Source organism: Stigmatopora nigra, chromosome 1, assembly GCF_051989575.1.
Source record: "Stigmatopora nigra isolate UIUO_SnigA chromosome 1, RoL_Snig_1.1, whole genome shotgun sequence".
Taxonomy (NCBI): domain Eukaryota; kingdom Metazoa; phylum Chordata; class Actinopteri; order Syngnathiformes; family Syngnathidae; genus Stigmatopora; species Stigmatopora nigra.
In genome coordinates this window covers 8,245,001-8,261,835 of record NC_135508.1, presented here as the reverse complement: position 1 = coordinate 8,261,835, position 16,835 = coordinate 8,245,001, and the positions used below count along the sequence as shown (strand labels likewise).

The 16,835-nt window shown below is 42.5% G+C and overlaps 3 protein-coding genes across 4 annotated transcripts in view; 2 read left to right on the top strand and 1 right to left on the bottom strand.

Annotated features, from left to right (window-relative positions):
• The first annotated feature begins 290 nt into the window (after positions 1–290).
• On the top strand, positions 291–3,147 carry lipt1 (lipoyltransferase 1). Of its 2 annotated transcripts, none has more exons than XM_077719987.1 (4): positions 291–378; positions 944–1,480; positions 1,632–1,853; positions 2,055–3,147. In XM_077719987.1, the coding sequence occupies exons 2-4, from the start codon at positions 970–972 to the stop codon at positions 2,453–2,455; spliced, it is 1,134 nt and encodes a 377-aa protein (XP_077576113.1). In that variant the 5' UTR covers positions 291–378; positions 944–969; the 3' UTR covers positions 2,456–3,147. The 2 variants fall into 2 exon arrangements, with proteins under 2 accessions (XP_077576113.1, XP_077576111.1); XM_077719985.1 differs by lacking the exon at positions 291–378 and adding an exon at positions 442–583.
• Positions 3,148–3,543: 396 nt separating this feature from the next.
• Positions 3,544–13,913, top strand: eif5b (eukaryotic translation initiation factor 5B). Its single transcript, XM_077725326.1, has 26 exons — positions 3,544–3,690; positions 5,216–5,326; positions 5,402–5,465; positions 5,979–6,134; positions 6,213–6,687; positions 6,749–6,882; positions 6,964–7,041; positions 7,145–7,295; positions 7,365–7,457; positions 7,786–7,875; positions 7,964–8,023; positions 8,106–8,398; positions 8,469–8,576; positions 8,714–8,824; positions 8,910–8,977; positions 9,059–9,200; positions 9,264–9,395; positions 9,506–9,688; positions 9,751–9,912; positions 10,918–11,049; positions 11,130–11,261; positions 11,854–11,930; positions 12,049–12,213; positions 12,294–12,432; positions 12,602–12,763; positions 13,351–13,913. The coding sequence occupies exons 1-26, from the start codon at positions 3,656–3,658 to the stop codon at positions 13,456–13,458; spliced, it is 3,561 nt and encodes a 1,186-aa protein (XP_077581452.1). The 5' UTR covers positions 3,544–3,655; the 3' UTR covers positions 13,459–13,913.
• A 699-nt stretch (positions 13,914–14,612) lies between these two features.
• bco1l (beta-carotene oxygenase 1, like) overlaps positions 14,613–16,835 on the bottom strand; it is a 7,480-nt gene continuing 5,257 nt past the window's right edge. Inside the window, exons 6-11 of the mRNA XM_077724572.1 lie at positions 16,794–16,835; positions 16,246–16,512; positions 15,635–15,740; positions 15,215–15,309; positions 15,032–15,143; positions 14,613–14,956 (exon numbers count right to left, since the gene is read on the bottom strand). The exon at positions 16,794–16,835 is cut by the window's right edge and continues 179 nt beyond it. Coding sequence (XP_077580698.1) covers positions 14,802–14,956; positions 15,032–15,143; positions 15,215–15,309; positions 15,635–15,740; positions 16,246–16,512; positions 16,794–16,835 — 777 coding nt within the window. The 3' untranslated portion in view covers positions 14,613–14,801. The remainder of the gene's footprint in view (positions 14,957–15,031; positions 15,144–15,214; positions 15,310–15,634; positions 15,741–16,245; positions 16,513–16,793) is intronic.

The window sequence follows — 16,835 nt, the reverse complement described above, 5'->3', positions numbered from 1 at the left end:
TAAAAAGATTGTAAAAACTTTTGTTTTTATGCTGATAAAGTATACAAAAGTAGAGTGCGAAAAAAGTAAATCCATATTTAAGTTTAAAAACAAACCACACAATTACCATATGTTCTGTAATATCTCCTGTAGAAATGGGTTTTGGGAAAAAAAGTGTTATAAGAATAGAACGATCGGGACACCATTTTTTAGCCTTGCAAGCTGATAAGTTGATTTTCAACATTGCTTATTTTCTGTCTGTAATGATTTTTAATAAAATATAATAACTTGAGCCACTTTGGGTGGAATCATTTGACTCAGCAGGTGCATCTGTACGGCAGCATTACAGTGACGCACAAAGCCCGCCGGTACCTCAACCACTATTCTTTACCTAAGAACGTAAGGACCGTTGTTCACTTTTTTTTTTTTTTTTGCATGAGCAGTAATTGTCTTATTTTAGAGGAATGCATTCTTAACAACTTGTGTTTAGCTCTATGAGAGTCGTGATGGTGCTAAGCTAGTTAGCAAAAAAAAGTCATCAGCAAGGGCGTGTTGTGACGTCATTTTGTGTGCGCCGAAGAAGGCGCTCATGTTGACATGACTAGTGATTTTGGACGAAATGAGAATGTTTTATTAAACTATTATACACAGTCATTGCTATATTAGTATTAATTTAATTTTACTATTTAACATTGATTATTTCATTATTAATACTAGTGGCTGAAAAATTACCACTGGTGACAGTTTGGAGCCTGGTCTAGAATGACAAAGCGGTAGATGATCCCTCGGATTTTTGTTGTTGTTGTGAGATCTGTGTGGTAGATATTTGTGCTAAATAATACAATTAAAATGATATTCTGGCCACCTTGTCAATCATAAGGTTTTTGTGAAAAGCATGTCAACTGCAATTCAGTCACCACTACGCTACCAATCATCTCTGTTTTCATTTTATGTCATTCTTTAGCGCCCAGACATGTGGAGGTGACAGACATGTTACACATCAAACAGACAATGTCTCTCTTCAGAGACTCTTTCAGGACTTATAATTTTAAAACATTGACTCGTGCCTGTAGCACTCTGTGGAGCAACAGCAGCAATGGAGCACTTGTCCTGTATTCCCAGTCCACAGACGTCCATGAGAACCTTTCCCTGGAGGAATGGATTGAGGCCAATGTGGATCTGAATCAACGTAACATTCTGTTGCTGTGTCGCAACACGCCAGCTGTGGTTATTGGACGACACCAGAATCCGTGGCAGGAGTGCAACCTGTCGCTCATCAAGCGATCGGGTATATCTTTGGCACGCAGGCAAAGTGGTGGAGGCACAGTCTTCCATGACCTAGGGAACCTGAACTTGACCTTCTTTGCCTCAAAAAAGGCGTATGACCGCCAGAGGAACTTGAAGGTTATCACCGGAGCCCTGAATTGTCTCCGGCCCGGACTAGAGGTCAAAGCTACTGAACGGTTCGACATATTCTTGAAGGGGCACTACAAAATCACAGGTAGGTTTGCATATGAGCAAAAAAAATCTGCTAAATTCCCAAAGTTGCTCCACCCAGTTTAACTTAAAAACATACAGCAGGCATGTTTTTCACTGTATGCCAAGAGGATCCTTTGTCTCTGGTCTTCCTAACATGATATTGTTGACTCCAGGGAGTGCCTCGAGAATCAGCCGTAAATCGTCGTACCATCACTGTACTTTGCTGCACTCGTCCGACCACTCGGCCCTCTCCCCTGTGTTGCACTCCACCTGCCAGGGTCTCCGCAGCAACGCCACGCCTAGTGTGCCCTCCCCAGTGACCAACTTGGTGGATCATGAACCCACCCTGACATGGAAGGAGCTACTGGAAGCACTGGCTGATCAGTACAGTGCAGGTATTAAAATCTCAATTCAATTTGTCAATTTGTAATGTTTACTGAACTAAAATAAACACTAAACTAAAGCAGTATTTTCCATTCAAATGGACTGGTAATGAATGGACACATTCTACTGTCTTTCTTATTTTATGTGAATGCCAGTTTTGATGTATATAATCAGTTGGCTGTTTTCTTCAATTTTGTTTTTTTTGTCATTAGAGTTTGGCGGCAGTGCTGCAATGAATTTGGTGAATCCGGCTGATGACGCCGCATTTCCGGGACTCCGCGGCAGGTCGGCAGAGTTGCGAGGATGGGATTGGATCTTTGGAAAGACGCCCAAGTTCAGCGTTCAAACGCTACTGAAAATGACAGATGATCTTTCTTCTGTCGAGCTGTGTTTAGAAGTTAAAAACGGTGTGATTGATAGCTGTAAGTTAGACATTCCAACTGACTGGCTTCCGCTCAGTTTGAGTCGTGAGCTGAGGGGGGTGCTAGAGGGAGAGCGATTTTGTCCACAACGTACTGCTGCAGCTTTTTCAATGCTGTTGCGCTGTGAGAGCCATGAAAAGCAGGACAGACTGCGGAGACTTTGTGATGCCATATTGGCTACAATGGGATAAAGTTTAAACTCAACCTTAGAGTATATCCAACAGTTGTTCCTTCACTTGAATATTTATTTCATTGCATGACCATGTTTGTAACTCAAAACACAACATCTCAATAGTTTATTGTCCTTGGGCACCACTCCCATAAACTCAGTCGTACATGCAGAATTGTTTTAGTAATTCAACACTAGAGCGTCTTTGAGCATGAATGGCTGTTGTAATTTTATGCCATGGAATTTCAATCAATTCAAGTCTGGATTTGAACTTCTTGAAATGCATTTCCATATATTTTAAAATAACTTTTAATATTATATTTTAGATGTATATATATTTTTATAACCTTTTATGACATAATAAGACAATTTGCAGTAGAATTAAGTCCTTTTCTGAATTGGCATTGGCACCTTAGCCGATTCCAACAGCTGAAGGCATCGTAAGGAGATTCACGGACCGCCACTGCTTATAAGTGTTTTTTTTTCATGTAGACTAATTGATTCCACACACATGATGGTGTTAATGACTATTATTTAGGCTGTGGCTCCGTTGCCATAGTTTCTTACCATTTACCCCATCCAGAATTCTTACCGGCTAAATAGCCATATGGGGCGATATAGGCCATTTGACCGGTTACCGGCTAAATAGCCCCTGGGACTATTTGACCAGTTACCGGCTAAGGAGCCACTGCCTTCTGAATTGCATATCCTCACAAGGTTCGCAGGGGGTGCTGGAGCCCCTCACAGCTGACTACGCACACTAGGTAGGGGACATCCTGAATCTGTCAAAATATGTTAGTATTTATCATTAAGGTGGTGGAAATGATTTGAAATGACAATATATTTACTTATTATATTGTGAGCTAAGTTTTATACTTGCACCTCAAATGATTAAAGTTAAGTTTAAAATGCTTAGCAAAAAAGCCAAAGCAACTTGTCTCACTTGGTGACTTTTCTATGAATCAAACTAAACGTTTTTTTCTAACTTTTCTAAATCATCCCTCTAAATATTGTGTAACCAACTACGCTGTTCTGCGTTCGAAACCAATTCCGGATAAATATAGATATAATGTTATGCACTTTTTAAACTTAATTCTTCATTTTGGAAAAGCAAATGGAGTGTGACCTCCTGTCTGCGAAAACCAAGGACAATCTTTGATCGATGTGATCCATTCGTGTACCGTGTGCATGCGTGGAGAAGCGGAGAACCTCGGCTCTCGTAATGGGAAAGAAACAGAAGAAATCCGGGGAGGACAGGTAGGGAAATCCTCCGCCGATGTTAATAATGGCTTTTTCCTAGCTAACACGTAGCGCCACCGGGCCTCTGTTCACCCCTCGCGAAAACCTGCGAGTTTTTGCCACAGACTACCTCAGTTAGCTTAGCGGCTAACCACGAGCCCCTGGCTGCGAGTTGAATTCTTAAATATTTTTCCCGAATTTTGCAGTTTAGCAGATGTTACACAACAAGACAGATCGTTTACGTGCCGTGCTTTCAAACTCTTTAAAAGCAACTTCTAGAGCCAGCCATGTTAGCATTATCGCTAGCATATAGCTGTCCAAAAGTCAGCTGAAGATTACGATCGTATCATGATGTACTTGTTCTTATTTGTTCTGGGATCATTGATGCGTTTATGGCAAAAATACATATTTTTTGTTTTGCGGATTGTAAAGATCGCACTGAGTGATAAAATACAATGTAAATAAAGTTGTTTTCGAAAGGTTAATAGTAACGCCGAAAATGACACTGGAGTAAATTTGTGTGTGTATGCCTTTAAGGGGCGTGACCAAGTGAGTTTCATCAGAAGTCCATATTTTGGTTAAAATTATACTTTATCCCAATGTAAATTTCTTTTAAAAAATGAATATGAAATATGTGCACGTTAACTACACTCGATGATTGAAAGGTTAAATTAAAAGCGTGAATTTAGAGGTCCCAATTTGAAATTCACCAACATCAAGTATGTTGTGTAGAGAATTTTGCTTATTTTTGCACCTATACATGGCTGGAAATACTCACTGGTTATAGGAAGGTGTGCACTTGTGCAACCATGTCACCATATTTGAAAATCGAGTGTAAACATACATTTTACAACCACTGTAGATAGTAGACAGACCACCACTGACTGTGTTCTTGCGTTTAAGTGCTGTGAGAAATTCCCAGGTGTGCCATGGGAAATGATCCAATTTGACTTATTTCAATGCCAATTATGTTTTCTCGCTAGCAATATAGAGTGAGACCCTGACCAAAATCCTCTTCCTTTATACATCGTGAAATGCAATCAATATTCGATTGGATAAGTGACTACTTCTGGGATTTATAAAGAAAATAATGGCTGGCAATTATAGATTCATAAAATGTAAAAACAAACACACAATTGATCAAATAACCAACCTAATCCAAATAATATTCTAAATTCGAAAAGAAATAAAAATAATTTTCTAGTATTTTACTCATTCCCTGCCATTGAGAACATTAGACGTCCGATTTATTTAAACTGGGAGGGTTGGCGTCATCAATGAGCTCATGATTTCAATGAGTGTTAGTTAACCTGTGTTCAACGTTGCAATTCATCCAACAGAAGAGTACTACCTGTTAAGTAAACGTGCCCAGATTTCACACTGTAAATAAATTCTATTCGGGGGTGTTGCAGGGGGGAAAAAAGGTTGTGAGCAAATGTCGAGTCAGCGTGTCCGCTTGTTCTGATAGAGGGACCAGAGTGAACAGGTCTATTCCCCTTTTGACAGTGTTTTTTTTTTGACCGACTGATTTTGACTCCCTCAGCACTAAAGATGACGACCTCGATGCTTTGGCTGCAAAAATTGAAGGCGCGGGATCCTCCAAAGACTCAAAAGGGAAGAAGAAGAAAAAGGGAGGAAAGAAGGATGATTTTGAGTAAGTAGCATTCTTTTTTTAAAAACGGTTATCTCACCTGTTTTACTCATAATTAATTTTTTTCAACTGCTGCAGTGAGGATGACATCCTGAAGGAGTTGGAGGAATTATCCTTGGAGACACAAGGCGTGCAGGGAATGGTATGGATTATCAGACTTCAGATACCCATCCTATTTTGTCATTGGCTCTCAAAATTCTGAGGAATTTCAAAGTCATTAAAGGTGGTACAATGACTAATAAGTAGCCCCAATTGGGAGGGATTTAAAAAAAACATCCCACGTTTTGCCACAGTTGGCTAGCAATCAATTCAGGGTGTTATGCTACTGCGTGTAGTTGGTGGGGATTTGCTCCAGCACCCCTGTGAGCCTTGTGAGAACACTCAAAATGGGAAATGAATGAATTAAATCTGTTGCATGTAAAAAATTAACTGACCTGAGCATGCAGTTTTCTGATATATCTGACCAATGAAGAAAGGGTTTAGCAAAGTAGAGGCTATGTTTGATTAGCATAACTCATTGATGCTAATAGACGACCAATTCATTCAAACTGGAAAGGGCTGGCAGGAATCGTTAGCGAGCGAGATATCTCGAGTCATACTTTTTACTTTTGAGTGAATAATCCAATTTCTGTCCTTTTACAATGTCATTGTGTAGAAAAATGATGTTGAGGTAGAAGATGTTATCGAGCCTCCTAAAGCAGAGAAGAAGAAAACCAGGAAGGGGAAGGCGCAAGGTGCCATCCCTGATGAGGTGGAGAGCAATAAAGCCAAAAATGTAGATGATGAATTAAGGAATGGAGAGCAGAAAGAGGTAAGAAGAAGAAGAAGGCAACATCTTATTTTATTTTAAACCTGCCTGCTGTTATTAATGCCAGTCTTTCACATCAAGGTGGGACCCGCCGCTCTGTCCGACTCTGATGACGAGAGCGGCCCGGGTTTTCGCTCCAAGGCCAAAAAAGGCAAAAAAGCCGCCAAGAGACTTACAGGCTCAGATGAAGACGAGGATGAAGGCGCAAGCAGAAACGAGAAAGAGGCCGATTCCGACGATGACGAAGAATTCGTCTCTCAAAGGGACAGGAAAAATAAGGGCAAAGGCAAAGCTGCAAAGAGTGAGGACGAGGACCAGCCGGAGGAAGAGGGCAACTTCAAGATGAAAACCGCAGCCCAGAAGAAGGCGGAGAAAAAGGAGCGGGAAAAGAAGAAAAAGGAGGAGGAGAGGCTCAAGCAGAGGAAGCTGAAGGAGATGGAGGCAGAGGTTAAGAAAGAAGCCGAGAAGAAGATGGCCGACGCCCCCACCCCGCAGGCGCCTTCTGTTGCAGACCTAGACGTGGATGAGCAGGAAGGAGCAGATGCGGCAGGTGACGGTAAGTCTTTCACGTGCCACGGGCGAGAAACCAGTCGACCTGATTGTGTTTGTCCAATCAGACGATGGGGACAAGAAGAAAAAGGACAAGAAAAAGAAGAAAGGAGAGAAAGAAGAGAAGGAAAAGGAGAAGAAAAAGGGACCCAGCAAGGCCACTGTGAAGGCCATGCAGGAGGCTCTTGCCAAGATGAAGGAGGTGGGCTTTTGGAAGTGTGTGGAGGGCAACATACTTGCTATTGAGCTTTTTAGGCATCAGAGCTCCACTTTGTCACTGTAGGAGGAGGAGCGGGCCAAGAAAGAAGAGGAAGAGCAGATAAAGAGGCTGGAAGAGCTGGAGAAGCAGAGGCTGGAGCAGGTAGGAAACCTATTGAAGGAGTCAGACGTCCTGTTGGCTTCGACTGCCCGCTGTCTATCTGTGTTGTAACTGCATTTGATAACGGGCTTTCTTTGTCTCGCAGGAGCGCCTTGAGCAGGAGCGCAAAGAAAAGAAAAAGCAGAAGGAGAAGGAACGGAAAGAGCGCCTGAAGAAGGAGGGCAAGTTGATGACTAAATCCCAGAAGGAGGCGCGGGCTCGGGCTGAGGCCACGCTCAAAATGCTCCAGGCTCAAGGTATGGTGGCCAGACTAGTTCACAGCAACGCGTATCGCATGACATCGGTTGACTTGTGTCATCGTGCAGGTGTGGAAGTGCCATCCAAAGACTCTATGCCAAAGAAGAAGCCCGTGTACACGGACAAGAGAAAGAAAAGGCCTGTTCCTCAAACTCCAGAAGGTACGATTTACCATTTTTCTTTAATACTTTTACAAATAATGCATTTGCATACTTTTATTTTGACATCCAGCAGCTTAAAGCCAGAACTCTGAGTCACATGACCTAGCGTGTGCAATACTTTGCTCTGTTTGGTGTCCTCAATCGTCTCCCAAGACACATTTTTAGCTCGTTAGCGTCACGCCACCGTTGTGGAAATGTTGTCGTTAACAAAAACAATATTTCTTATTAGCGATATCTTTTGTTAAACAAAATAAATTTTGTGTTTAACAATTATCTGCATGCTTTGTACTCTTCTCCCTTTACATTGCTCATTCTCTTCTTTTTTTAGCCGAAACGCCTTCGGTGACCTCCCCAACATCAGAGACGGCGGAACCCATTACCCCAGAACCCGAGGTGGTGAAACCGTCTCCAAAGCCAGGTGAGAGGTAGGAGGTGTGTACATATGATGGGCAGATGTGGCAAGATTGAACTTTGGTGGCTCCTGGCTTGTTTTTTTTCTTTCTTAGAGGTGAAGGGAGATTTTGCCGTGGATGATTGGGAGGCAATCGCCAGTGACGAGGAGAAAGGTTAGCCATCGAACATTGTTGCTTGGGAGTATCTGCCATTCATTGGCCGTTGGCCTTACTCATTGGAGACACTCTCTGGCAGAGTTGAAAAAAGTCCACATTGAGGTGAAAGAGCAGCACGTCAGCCAACCGCAACCCGCTGCTAGCGAAGAAGAAGAGGAGGAGGAGGAGGAAGAAGAAGAGGATGAGGATGACGACGAAGAAGAGGAAAGTGAAGAGGCGCCGGAGGAGGAGCCGGCAAAGGAGGCGCCGGTGGGCCAGAGCAAGAAGCAGAAGGCAAAGGAGAGCGAAGACGACAGCAGCGAGAGCGAGGACGATGACGACGACAGGACCAAAGAAGAGCGTCTGTATGACCGAGCTAAGAGGCGGATTGAGGCGAGTGTCCGCGGCAACCGAGGGGTGAGGTAACTTTATCCTTTTGACACAACTCTTGTGGTCCTCGTAGAAACGGAAAGTGCAAAACCTCAAGAATGTCGACATCAACCGGTTGAGAGCGCCGGTCGTGTGCGTGCTTGGACACGTCGATACTGGGAAGACCAAAATTCTCGATAAGGTACACAACACTGGCTTCTTAAATCTATCATTTGATGGACAAGTGGATTTACCTTGTGTCACTGCTGAAAGAAGGAATCACTGCACTCGTTAACTCGGGCGATTCTCGCTCTTTTTGCTTTTTTCACCCAAACACAGCTCCGACACACCAACGTACAGGATGGGGAAGCAGGAGGAATCACCCAACAGATTGGAGCCACAAACGTCCCGAAAGAGACCATTGAAGAGCAGACCAAGATGGTTAAAAACGTACGATAACACTCACCCACCACATGCACTTACAAGGACACGGTTGCGATATCACAACTTGTTTTTTGTTTTTGTGCCCTTGCAGTTTGACAAAGAAGACATGAAGATCCCTGGCATGTTGATCATCGACACACCAGGTCACGAGTCGTTCAGGTGGGAGAACTGATCCGCGAGGCGGCAAAAAAACCCAAAATGGAGTGCCATTTGGCCTCACAAATCCTTGTTTTTGACCAGTAACTTGAGGAACCGAGGTAGCTCCCTATGTGATATTGCCATCCTGGTGGTGGACATCATGCACGGTTTGGAACCGCAGACCATCGAGTCCATTAACTTGCTGAAGGAGAAAAAATGTCCCTTCATTGTGGCACTCAACAAGGTGATTTCCCATTAGCTGCTTATATTCTAGCAGTCTTTAGTGATCGTCCATTCTGCTCGTCAGATTGACCGTTTGTACGACTGGAAAAGAAGTCCCGAGACGGACGTCTTTGCAACTCTGAAGAAACAGAAGAAGAACACCAAGGATGAGTTTGACGAGAGGGCAAAGGCCATCATTGTGGAGTTTGCTCAGCTGGTGAAGTTTATTCAATGAAGTTAAAAATAAGCCTTGGATTACACAAAGATGTTTAAGAAGCTAGCATCCACCAACGCGTTGTCTAATGGTCTTACTCACTGCCTCTCCAGAGTCTCAATGCCGCCCTGTACTACGAAAACAAGGACCCCAGGACCTTCGTGTCGCTGGTTCCCACGTCGGCTCACAGCGGCGACGGAATCGGAAATCTTATAGCGCTTCTAGTCGAGCTGACGCAGACCATGTTGGCCCGCCGGGTCGCGCATTGCGACGAGCTTCGAGCTCAAGTCATGGAGGTAAACGCGTAGACCTAAAGCGCAAGAATCGACGTCAAGTGCTGATTTTGTGCTTGGGTTAGGTGAAAGCTTTGCCTGGAATGGGCACCACTATTGATGTTATCCTCATCAACGGGCGACTACGGGAAGGTGAGACCATCATTGTTCCCGGAGTGGACGGACCAATCATCACACAGATTAGAGGGCTGCTCTTGCCACCTCCTCTCAAGGAGCTCCGGGTCAAGGTACGTTGTTCCTTATGTAAAGTTAACTTACCGTATTTTCACGACTATAAGGCGCACCCTCAATGAATGAATTTTTTTCCATATATAAGGCGCACTGTATTATAAGGTGCACTGTATTATAAGGCACACTGTATTATAAGGCACACTGTCTATTTTGGAGAAAATTTAAGACTTAAGTGCGCCTTATTGTCGTGGAAATACGGTAATTGCTATTGACTTCCAGGTATGAAGCACTCACTACACAGTCACCTCTAGAGCCAGCCATTGTTGATGTTTTGGATTTTTTTGTATAAAATCTTGCAGTGGGGGACGAGCTATATGATGGAAGATTTTGTAAACTAAGATGGCATCTGCATATTTAACAGTATTATTTCAGTTCAGGCGTTTGTTTTTTAAATATCCGACAGTGGTGGTTTTTCGTTTTCTGTTTTTTCCATATATAAGGCGCACTGTCTATTTTGGAGAAAATTTAAGACTTTTAAGTGCGCCTTATAGTCCTGAAAATACAGTAGTCTAAAAGGAATTGAAATGTATACGCCCCGACTTGAAATATTTAATGATGTGAAACCAATGGTGGCCAATCGATAAAGCGTCTTTTTCATTAACACAGTCCAAGAGGACAATTCTTAATGTTCAACACATTTCGTTTTAATTAGAATTGTGTTTTGTGTTTGCATTTTCGGTGGAAAATATGTATTTTCCTGATTTACTAACTATCCCTGTTATTTTTTTTCTATTTGACCTGCTTGTCGTTGAATCTTATTTAAATGATAACGTACGTAGTTCCCCTTTTCTTGGAAGAACTCCACTTGTCGCCCCTTTTAAAAAAAATAATTTATTCAGCAAATGACTTCTTTATAAATTGCACAGGAAATGGCTTCAGGTGTTGCACAGTAAACAAAAAGTTCATGTATAGCCAAGTATCAGTATCAGCTGAGGTACTGTTTTAAGCCTTCTTAATCCTTAAATGATTGATATTTTGTATTTTTTTTCTTCAATGTGCAGAACCAGTATGAGAAGCATAAAGAGGTATCAACATCTCAGGGTGTGAAGATTCTGGGTAAAGACCTGGAAAAGACGCTGGCAGGGCTTCCCTTGCTGGTGGCGCATAAAGAGGATGAAATACCCGTTCTCAGGGTATAATTCCCGCATCTCAACAAACACATACACACAGAAGCTCCGGAATCTAACCATCTGAAATGTGTACTGTCTTTTAGGACGAGCTAATTCATGAGCTCAAACAAACTTTGAACTCCTTCAAGCTGGAGGAGAAAGGAGTATACGTGCAAGCATCCACCTTGGGATCCCTGGAGGCTCTGTTAGAGTTTTTGCGCACATCTAAAGTACCTGTGAGTACCAATAATCATTCTAATATATTACCCCAATTTCACATATTGTATGGGCAACATTTCTAAAAGGAGAAATAAAAATTGAATAAAAATTAGTGTCGCATCGATACCATTTTGGGGGCATTTTCTTGTTGTCCCTCTTTCTAACCAAGATAATTTCACTTTAAACTCATGCTCATGTCGATGTTGGTTAGGACTGAATGATTTTGGGGGAAAAAATGACATTTTCACTAGATTACTTAAAGAGCTCTGTTGGGGAAGACTGATTAACTAACTATGACCACAATTTATTCATGTTTAGTCCATGCTTAGACAATAATCACACATCCTCCAATTGGACTATGGCGATAGCGGTATTCAAACAACAGAATTAAAGTTAGTGTTAATAAAACTTAAAATTCTAGCTGGTATTTCCATTCAACATGTACATTTAGCCACCATTTCAAGTATAGCCACACATGACCGCTTAAGGACCATATTCAACAACACTTTGCAGCAAAATCTTATCTGATGCTACTAGTATCAGTATATACTACTTAATATGTACTAGTATCAGTTTCCTGAAATTAGTGTGATGTGTTTGTGTGCGCAGTATTCCGGCATCAACATTGGTCCTGTCCACAAGAAGGATGTGATGAAGGCTTCGGCCATGCTAGAGCATGACCAACAGTACATTCATTTTAATTTTTTAATTTTTTTATTAATATATTTATTTTTCTTCATTATTATTATTTGCATTTTCAACTGGATTAGACGCCAGTCATCGTGATTATTGTTTTCTTCACAGGTACGCTGTGATTTTGGCGTTTGACGTAAAGGTGGAACGAGATAGCCAGGAAATGGCCGACAGCTTTGGCGTCCGCATTTTCTCCGCGGAAATCATCTACCATCTTTTTGACGCCTTCACCAAGTTCCGCGACGACTACAAAAAATCCAAACAGGAAGAGTTTAAGTAAGATCCCAGCTTTTCAAGTGCAATTTCAATGTGCGGTTATGAATGGACTTTTCCTGTGTGTTGGCGTGATTCCAAAGGCACGTGGCGGTGTTTCCTGTGAAGTTACGTGTCCTTCCGCAATTTATATTCAACTCAAGAGATCCAATTGTAATTGGTGTCAACGTGGACGCAGGAATTCTTCGGCAAGGGACACCACTGTGCGTTCCGAGTAAAGGGGTGAGTGAACTTGCAAAGTACCACTAAAGGGAGTTGAGAGCAAAGCCAATAATATGAGTAAATTATCAGCGTTTTCCATTAGCAATGCTGATCTGTTGGGGAAACTGAACTGGGAGACATACAACGTGTCACAGGCTGTTCATGACGCGTGTGTGTGTGTGCATTTTAGTTTGTGGACATCGGTATAGTCACCAGCATCGAGATCAACCACAAGACAGTGGACACCGCCAAGAAAGGGCAAGAGATCTGTATCAAAATTGAACCCATTCCCGGCGAGGCGCCCAAGATGTACGGCCGACATTTTGAAGCCACCGACATAATTGTCAGCAAGGTGAGTCCCGCTAAAGCAGTTTTTGTGTCATTGCGGTCACAGTTATTCACAAGGGAATAGCTGCTGCTGATTTTATTACGCCTGTCACGATATGCACTAAATCAATTAATCGTACCAATTAGCCTACCTTATAGTACTAGCAGTGCATATGTATGTTCACTAAAGACATTTTTATTTACAGTTTTATTAGTTTATTCACCATGTTTGTCTTGTGTGGGGATTTATTACAACTCTCCTTTTCTGTTACACGGGGAGTGTTAGCTATTGACCATTCTGCATTATTGATTTCAAAAGCATAATTCTGAACCAATGTTCGCTCTAATTTTCCATGTAAAACATGTTGTAAAATATGAAAAACATAAGAGTGGACAGAGCTACTGTGTAAACGGTGCCGTCATAGGGAAAGGTGTAGAGAAAAAAAAATGGATTTTATTTACTGCGCGCCATATGATGGCTGCTGCGCAGAGAAGACGAATAATTTACTTTCGTTTAGGCGAAATACGTCGAGGGCACTACAACAATTGCTGCAAATGTGTGTCTCTTTCAGAGAGCTAATTGTCAATTGCACGGTCAAATTCATTTTGCAGATCACGCGGGCGTCCATCGACGCGCTGAAGAACTGGTTCCGGGATGACATGCAGAAGTCGGACTGGCAGCTGATTATGGAACTGAAAAAGACCTTTGAGATCATCTGAGCGGCGCTCACATTCAAACGGCGGCACCTCTCTTCCAATCACCGCACGGAACGAAAGGTTTTCCCCCGTGAGAGCTCTCTGGTTGGGCGTGCCCCGGGTGGAAAAGTGCCACTCTGAAACATTTCACTCTCAGTATCCCGACGTGCCTGTTGTCTTTCTTGTCCTCTGCTCTGATTCTTGGCTGCTGTCGCTTCCCGTCTCCGCCTCCAAACCGACGGAGTCTCTGACGAGCTTAACGGGCCCTGGCTTTTCGGGTGTGCCGAGGTACGTTGCGGGTGGGATGCTACAAAACACGAGCCAACAGCGGTAGTGCCAGTCGCCGGTTATAAAGATGACTCTGTCGATTTTGCTGTGCGTTTTTTTGGGCCACGTCGGCAGCGGTTGGAGGTTGACAGAGGATGACCCTCGGAAATGTTTTACTGAAGTGCTGATGTAATAAATTCCCGTGAAACTTGTGTAATGAGTGCGTATGTGTGTGGCCAAGGGTTCCGTCAACTCACATGTTAAGATGTGAAGCAAATATTTTCTTTCTAGTAAACTTTTGAGTCTTGTTTCCATACTTGTCAACCTCGACCAATTGTTCCCCTTAGTAATGATTGAAATTCCCCTTAATAAGCGATTACATTTTGTTTAAAAAATGCACAAATGCAATGCATCACATATTTACTCACATAGGGCACACTTAAAAGTAATTTTTTTTACATAGTGGTTGCTTAATCAGTATGCACTAAATTCCAGATTCTTTAGATGTTGCTGTATGTCACTAAGCGGCTCGACTGTTTTGGTACATTGCTTGCTGACACGCTATAAATAGTGAAAAGGTGGACAGGGACTTGAAAAGGGAATGTGCATGTCCTGCATAAAGAATGACAATGTTAGCAGTCGACAATGACATTTCATATACTACCAGTAACCTAAATAACCTGAAATTGGTAAATACTCGTTTTTTCGATTTTATACTTTAAAAAAAAAACCATTTAAAAGTCCTTACACAATTTCAAATGACCAAAAAAGGTATAAAATACAGGAAAACATGTTGACAGGTATGCGAGTGAGTCCCTAACGAGTGACATGTTTATTTTTAACCTAGATGTAATTTATAATTTTAATATCTTTAAAAAAAAAAAATCCTGAAAAAAATCTGCGAAGCTCTGAGTCCGCTGAAGCGCGAAGTAGCGAGGGAACACTGTATTCAATACAAATATATTGCACAGATCTCAGACATTTTCTTGGGAGGAACCTAAAAAAAGATGTTGTAGGCTACAATGGTATATCAAATGTCACTAGTGTCCTCATGTTTGGAGCGATCATTCCACTTTTTGGTTGCTGGACCTGTTTTCCTGTTAGTTGTTGCTCGGGATAAAAAGTCCATGAAGATCCAAGTGAACGTTTGCAGGAATGTCGGCCCGTGCCAGCTCTGTCAGTGTCTTTGCGTCGAGAACAAGCATGAATGGGCCTGTGTTTGGGTCCGGGGAGATGACGGATGACAAAAGGACACCTGAGATGAAGTGGTAGAATGGTTAGAACTGTGACATCATGAGAGTCCAAAAAGAAAAACTTGGTGAGAGCTCACCATCGTCTTCATCCACGGCCCCGGGTGATGCAACAAACACGGGCTCTGATGGGTAGCAATTGTCCTGATGCCATTCCAGGTGGCTTTTGGCTACTGTGTCAACCTTGATAATCTGGAAGAAAAACCTTGTCATGTTTCAGGTCTCTGCTTAAAAGATCTTGTCTCTACAATTGAAAGGCTGACCTTGTTTGGTTGTGGTGACCAATCCACTTTGGAGCCATAAAAGTATCTGTATTTTTTGCCGTTGAACTTGTAGTTGATGTTGGGCAACTCCATCCCTGGTGAAAGATAGCAAACATGAGCATGGCTTCCATTTTCTACTGATGCACAGATTTTGTCTGAGTGGGATTTTGCTCCTTTTCTACAATGGCGTAAGTAGTCGACAATATATATATTTTTTTTATTGTTCATCCAGAACGTAACCGTTAGAAAGATACTATTGGGATAGAACTAAGAATTCAGTGCAGTCCTATTTTGAATGACAAGGACAACGAAATAGTCGAGAAGGGTTTTTTTTTTGTCCAATTCAACATGCTAATGAGGATGAAGCAGTTCAGAACATGAGATGAGATGAGATGAGAAGTAGCAACTGACTTTACTAACCTAGGAAGAGCGTTTGGGGCTGGCAATAGACTTGACCATCATCCTTCATGACCGCTGTGGCGGTCGTGTCTGCCAGATTGACCAGGTTGCTTTCTTTTGCAGAGTCCTCAACATAATTGAATAAAACATTTCATCAAACCAATAACGGCTTTCTTTCAAAATTCTAACAAGATTCTGCAACAAGCTTGTCAATAACCTCAAAAATAGTGTTACATTTGTATTGCTTTAGCTAAAATGTATCTGATTCAGTTAAATGTTTATAGTATTAAATACAGTAATACCTTAACATGCGGGAAATTTGAGATACAATGAAAATTACGAGGACATTTTTGCTCTGAGATACGAGAAAATTTTGACATAAGAGCATACAATGCAGCCGCCAGGTAGTCCTTTTCATGCTCCACACTTATATTCATGATGAGAGGGAGGGGCTTCCTTTAATATGCCTAAAGGAGAAACAGTTAGCGGAATCTGCGAGGACTTGAAAGTAAAGCAAACTGGTTCCATAACTTCAAAAAAATTAACTTGGATGTGTTAAGGTATCACTGTAGATCAGATCCGTAATGGAGTGTTTGACTCAGTGCAACCCAGTTTTGCTTCCCGCGTCTTACTTTGGTCACGTTCAGCGGCAGGACGAAGCGCTGGCAGACGGGCGGCAAGGATTTGGCGTTGGCCTCGATGAAGCTCTCAGCGTTCAACCTCAGGTTCTTCAAGTAGAACATGTCGTATAGATTGCTGTCCTTATAGGCGATCAGATCGAACACCACATGATCCTCCATCTCGTAGGCATTGATGTGATGAAAGACCACCAGGGGGTCGCCGTAGAAAGAAGTAGAGACCCTTTTGCCCGTCTTCCGGTGGAACAGGTGGAAAAAGGTCTAGGAAATAGCACAGGGTTATATGTGGATCTAAGATCAACACTGTCTCAAAGGCAGGAGTGGCCAAATCCGGTCCTAGAGAGACCCTATCCGGTCTGTTTTCCAGATCTCCCTCCACCAACACACCTGAATCAAATCATCGGGATTGGTATCAAGCTTCCGGACAGCTTGCTGACGAGTTGATCATTTGATTTAGGTGTGGGGTGTGCGAGAGGAGGGAGATATGGTAAACTTGAGGACCGGACTCGGCCAGTCGTGCTCAAAGGCGACCGTCCGCCTACGTTGGCGTCCTTGTCGAACTTAAGGCAGCTTCCCCAGTTGAT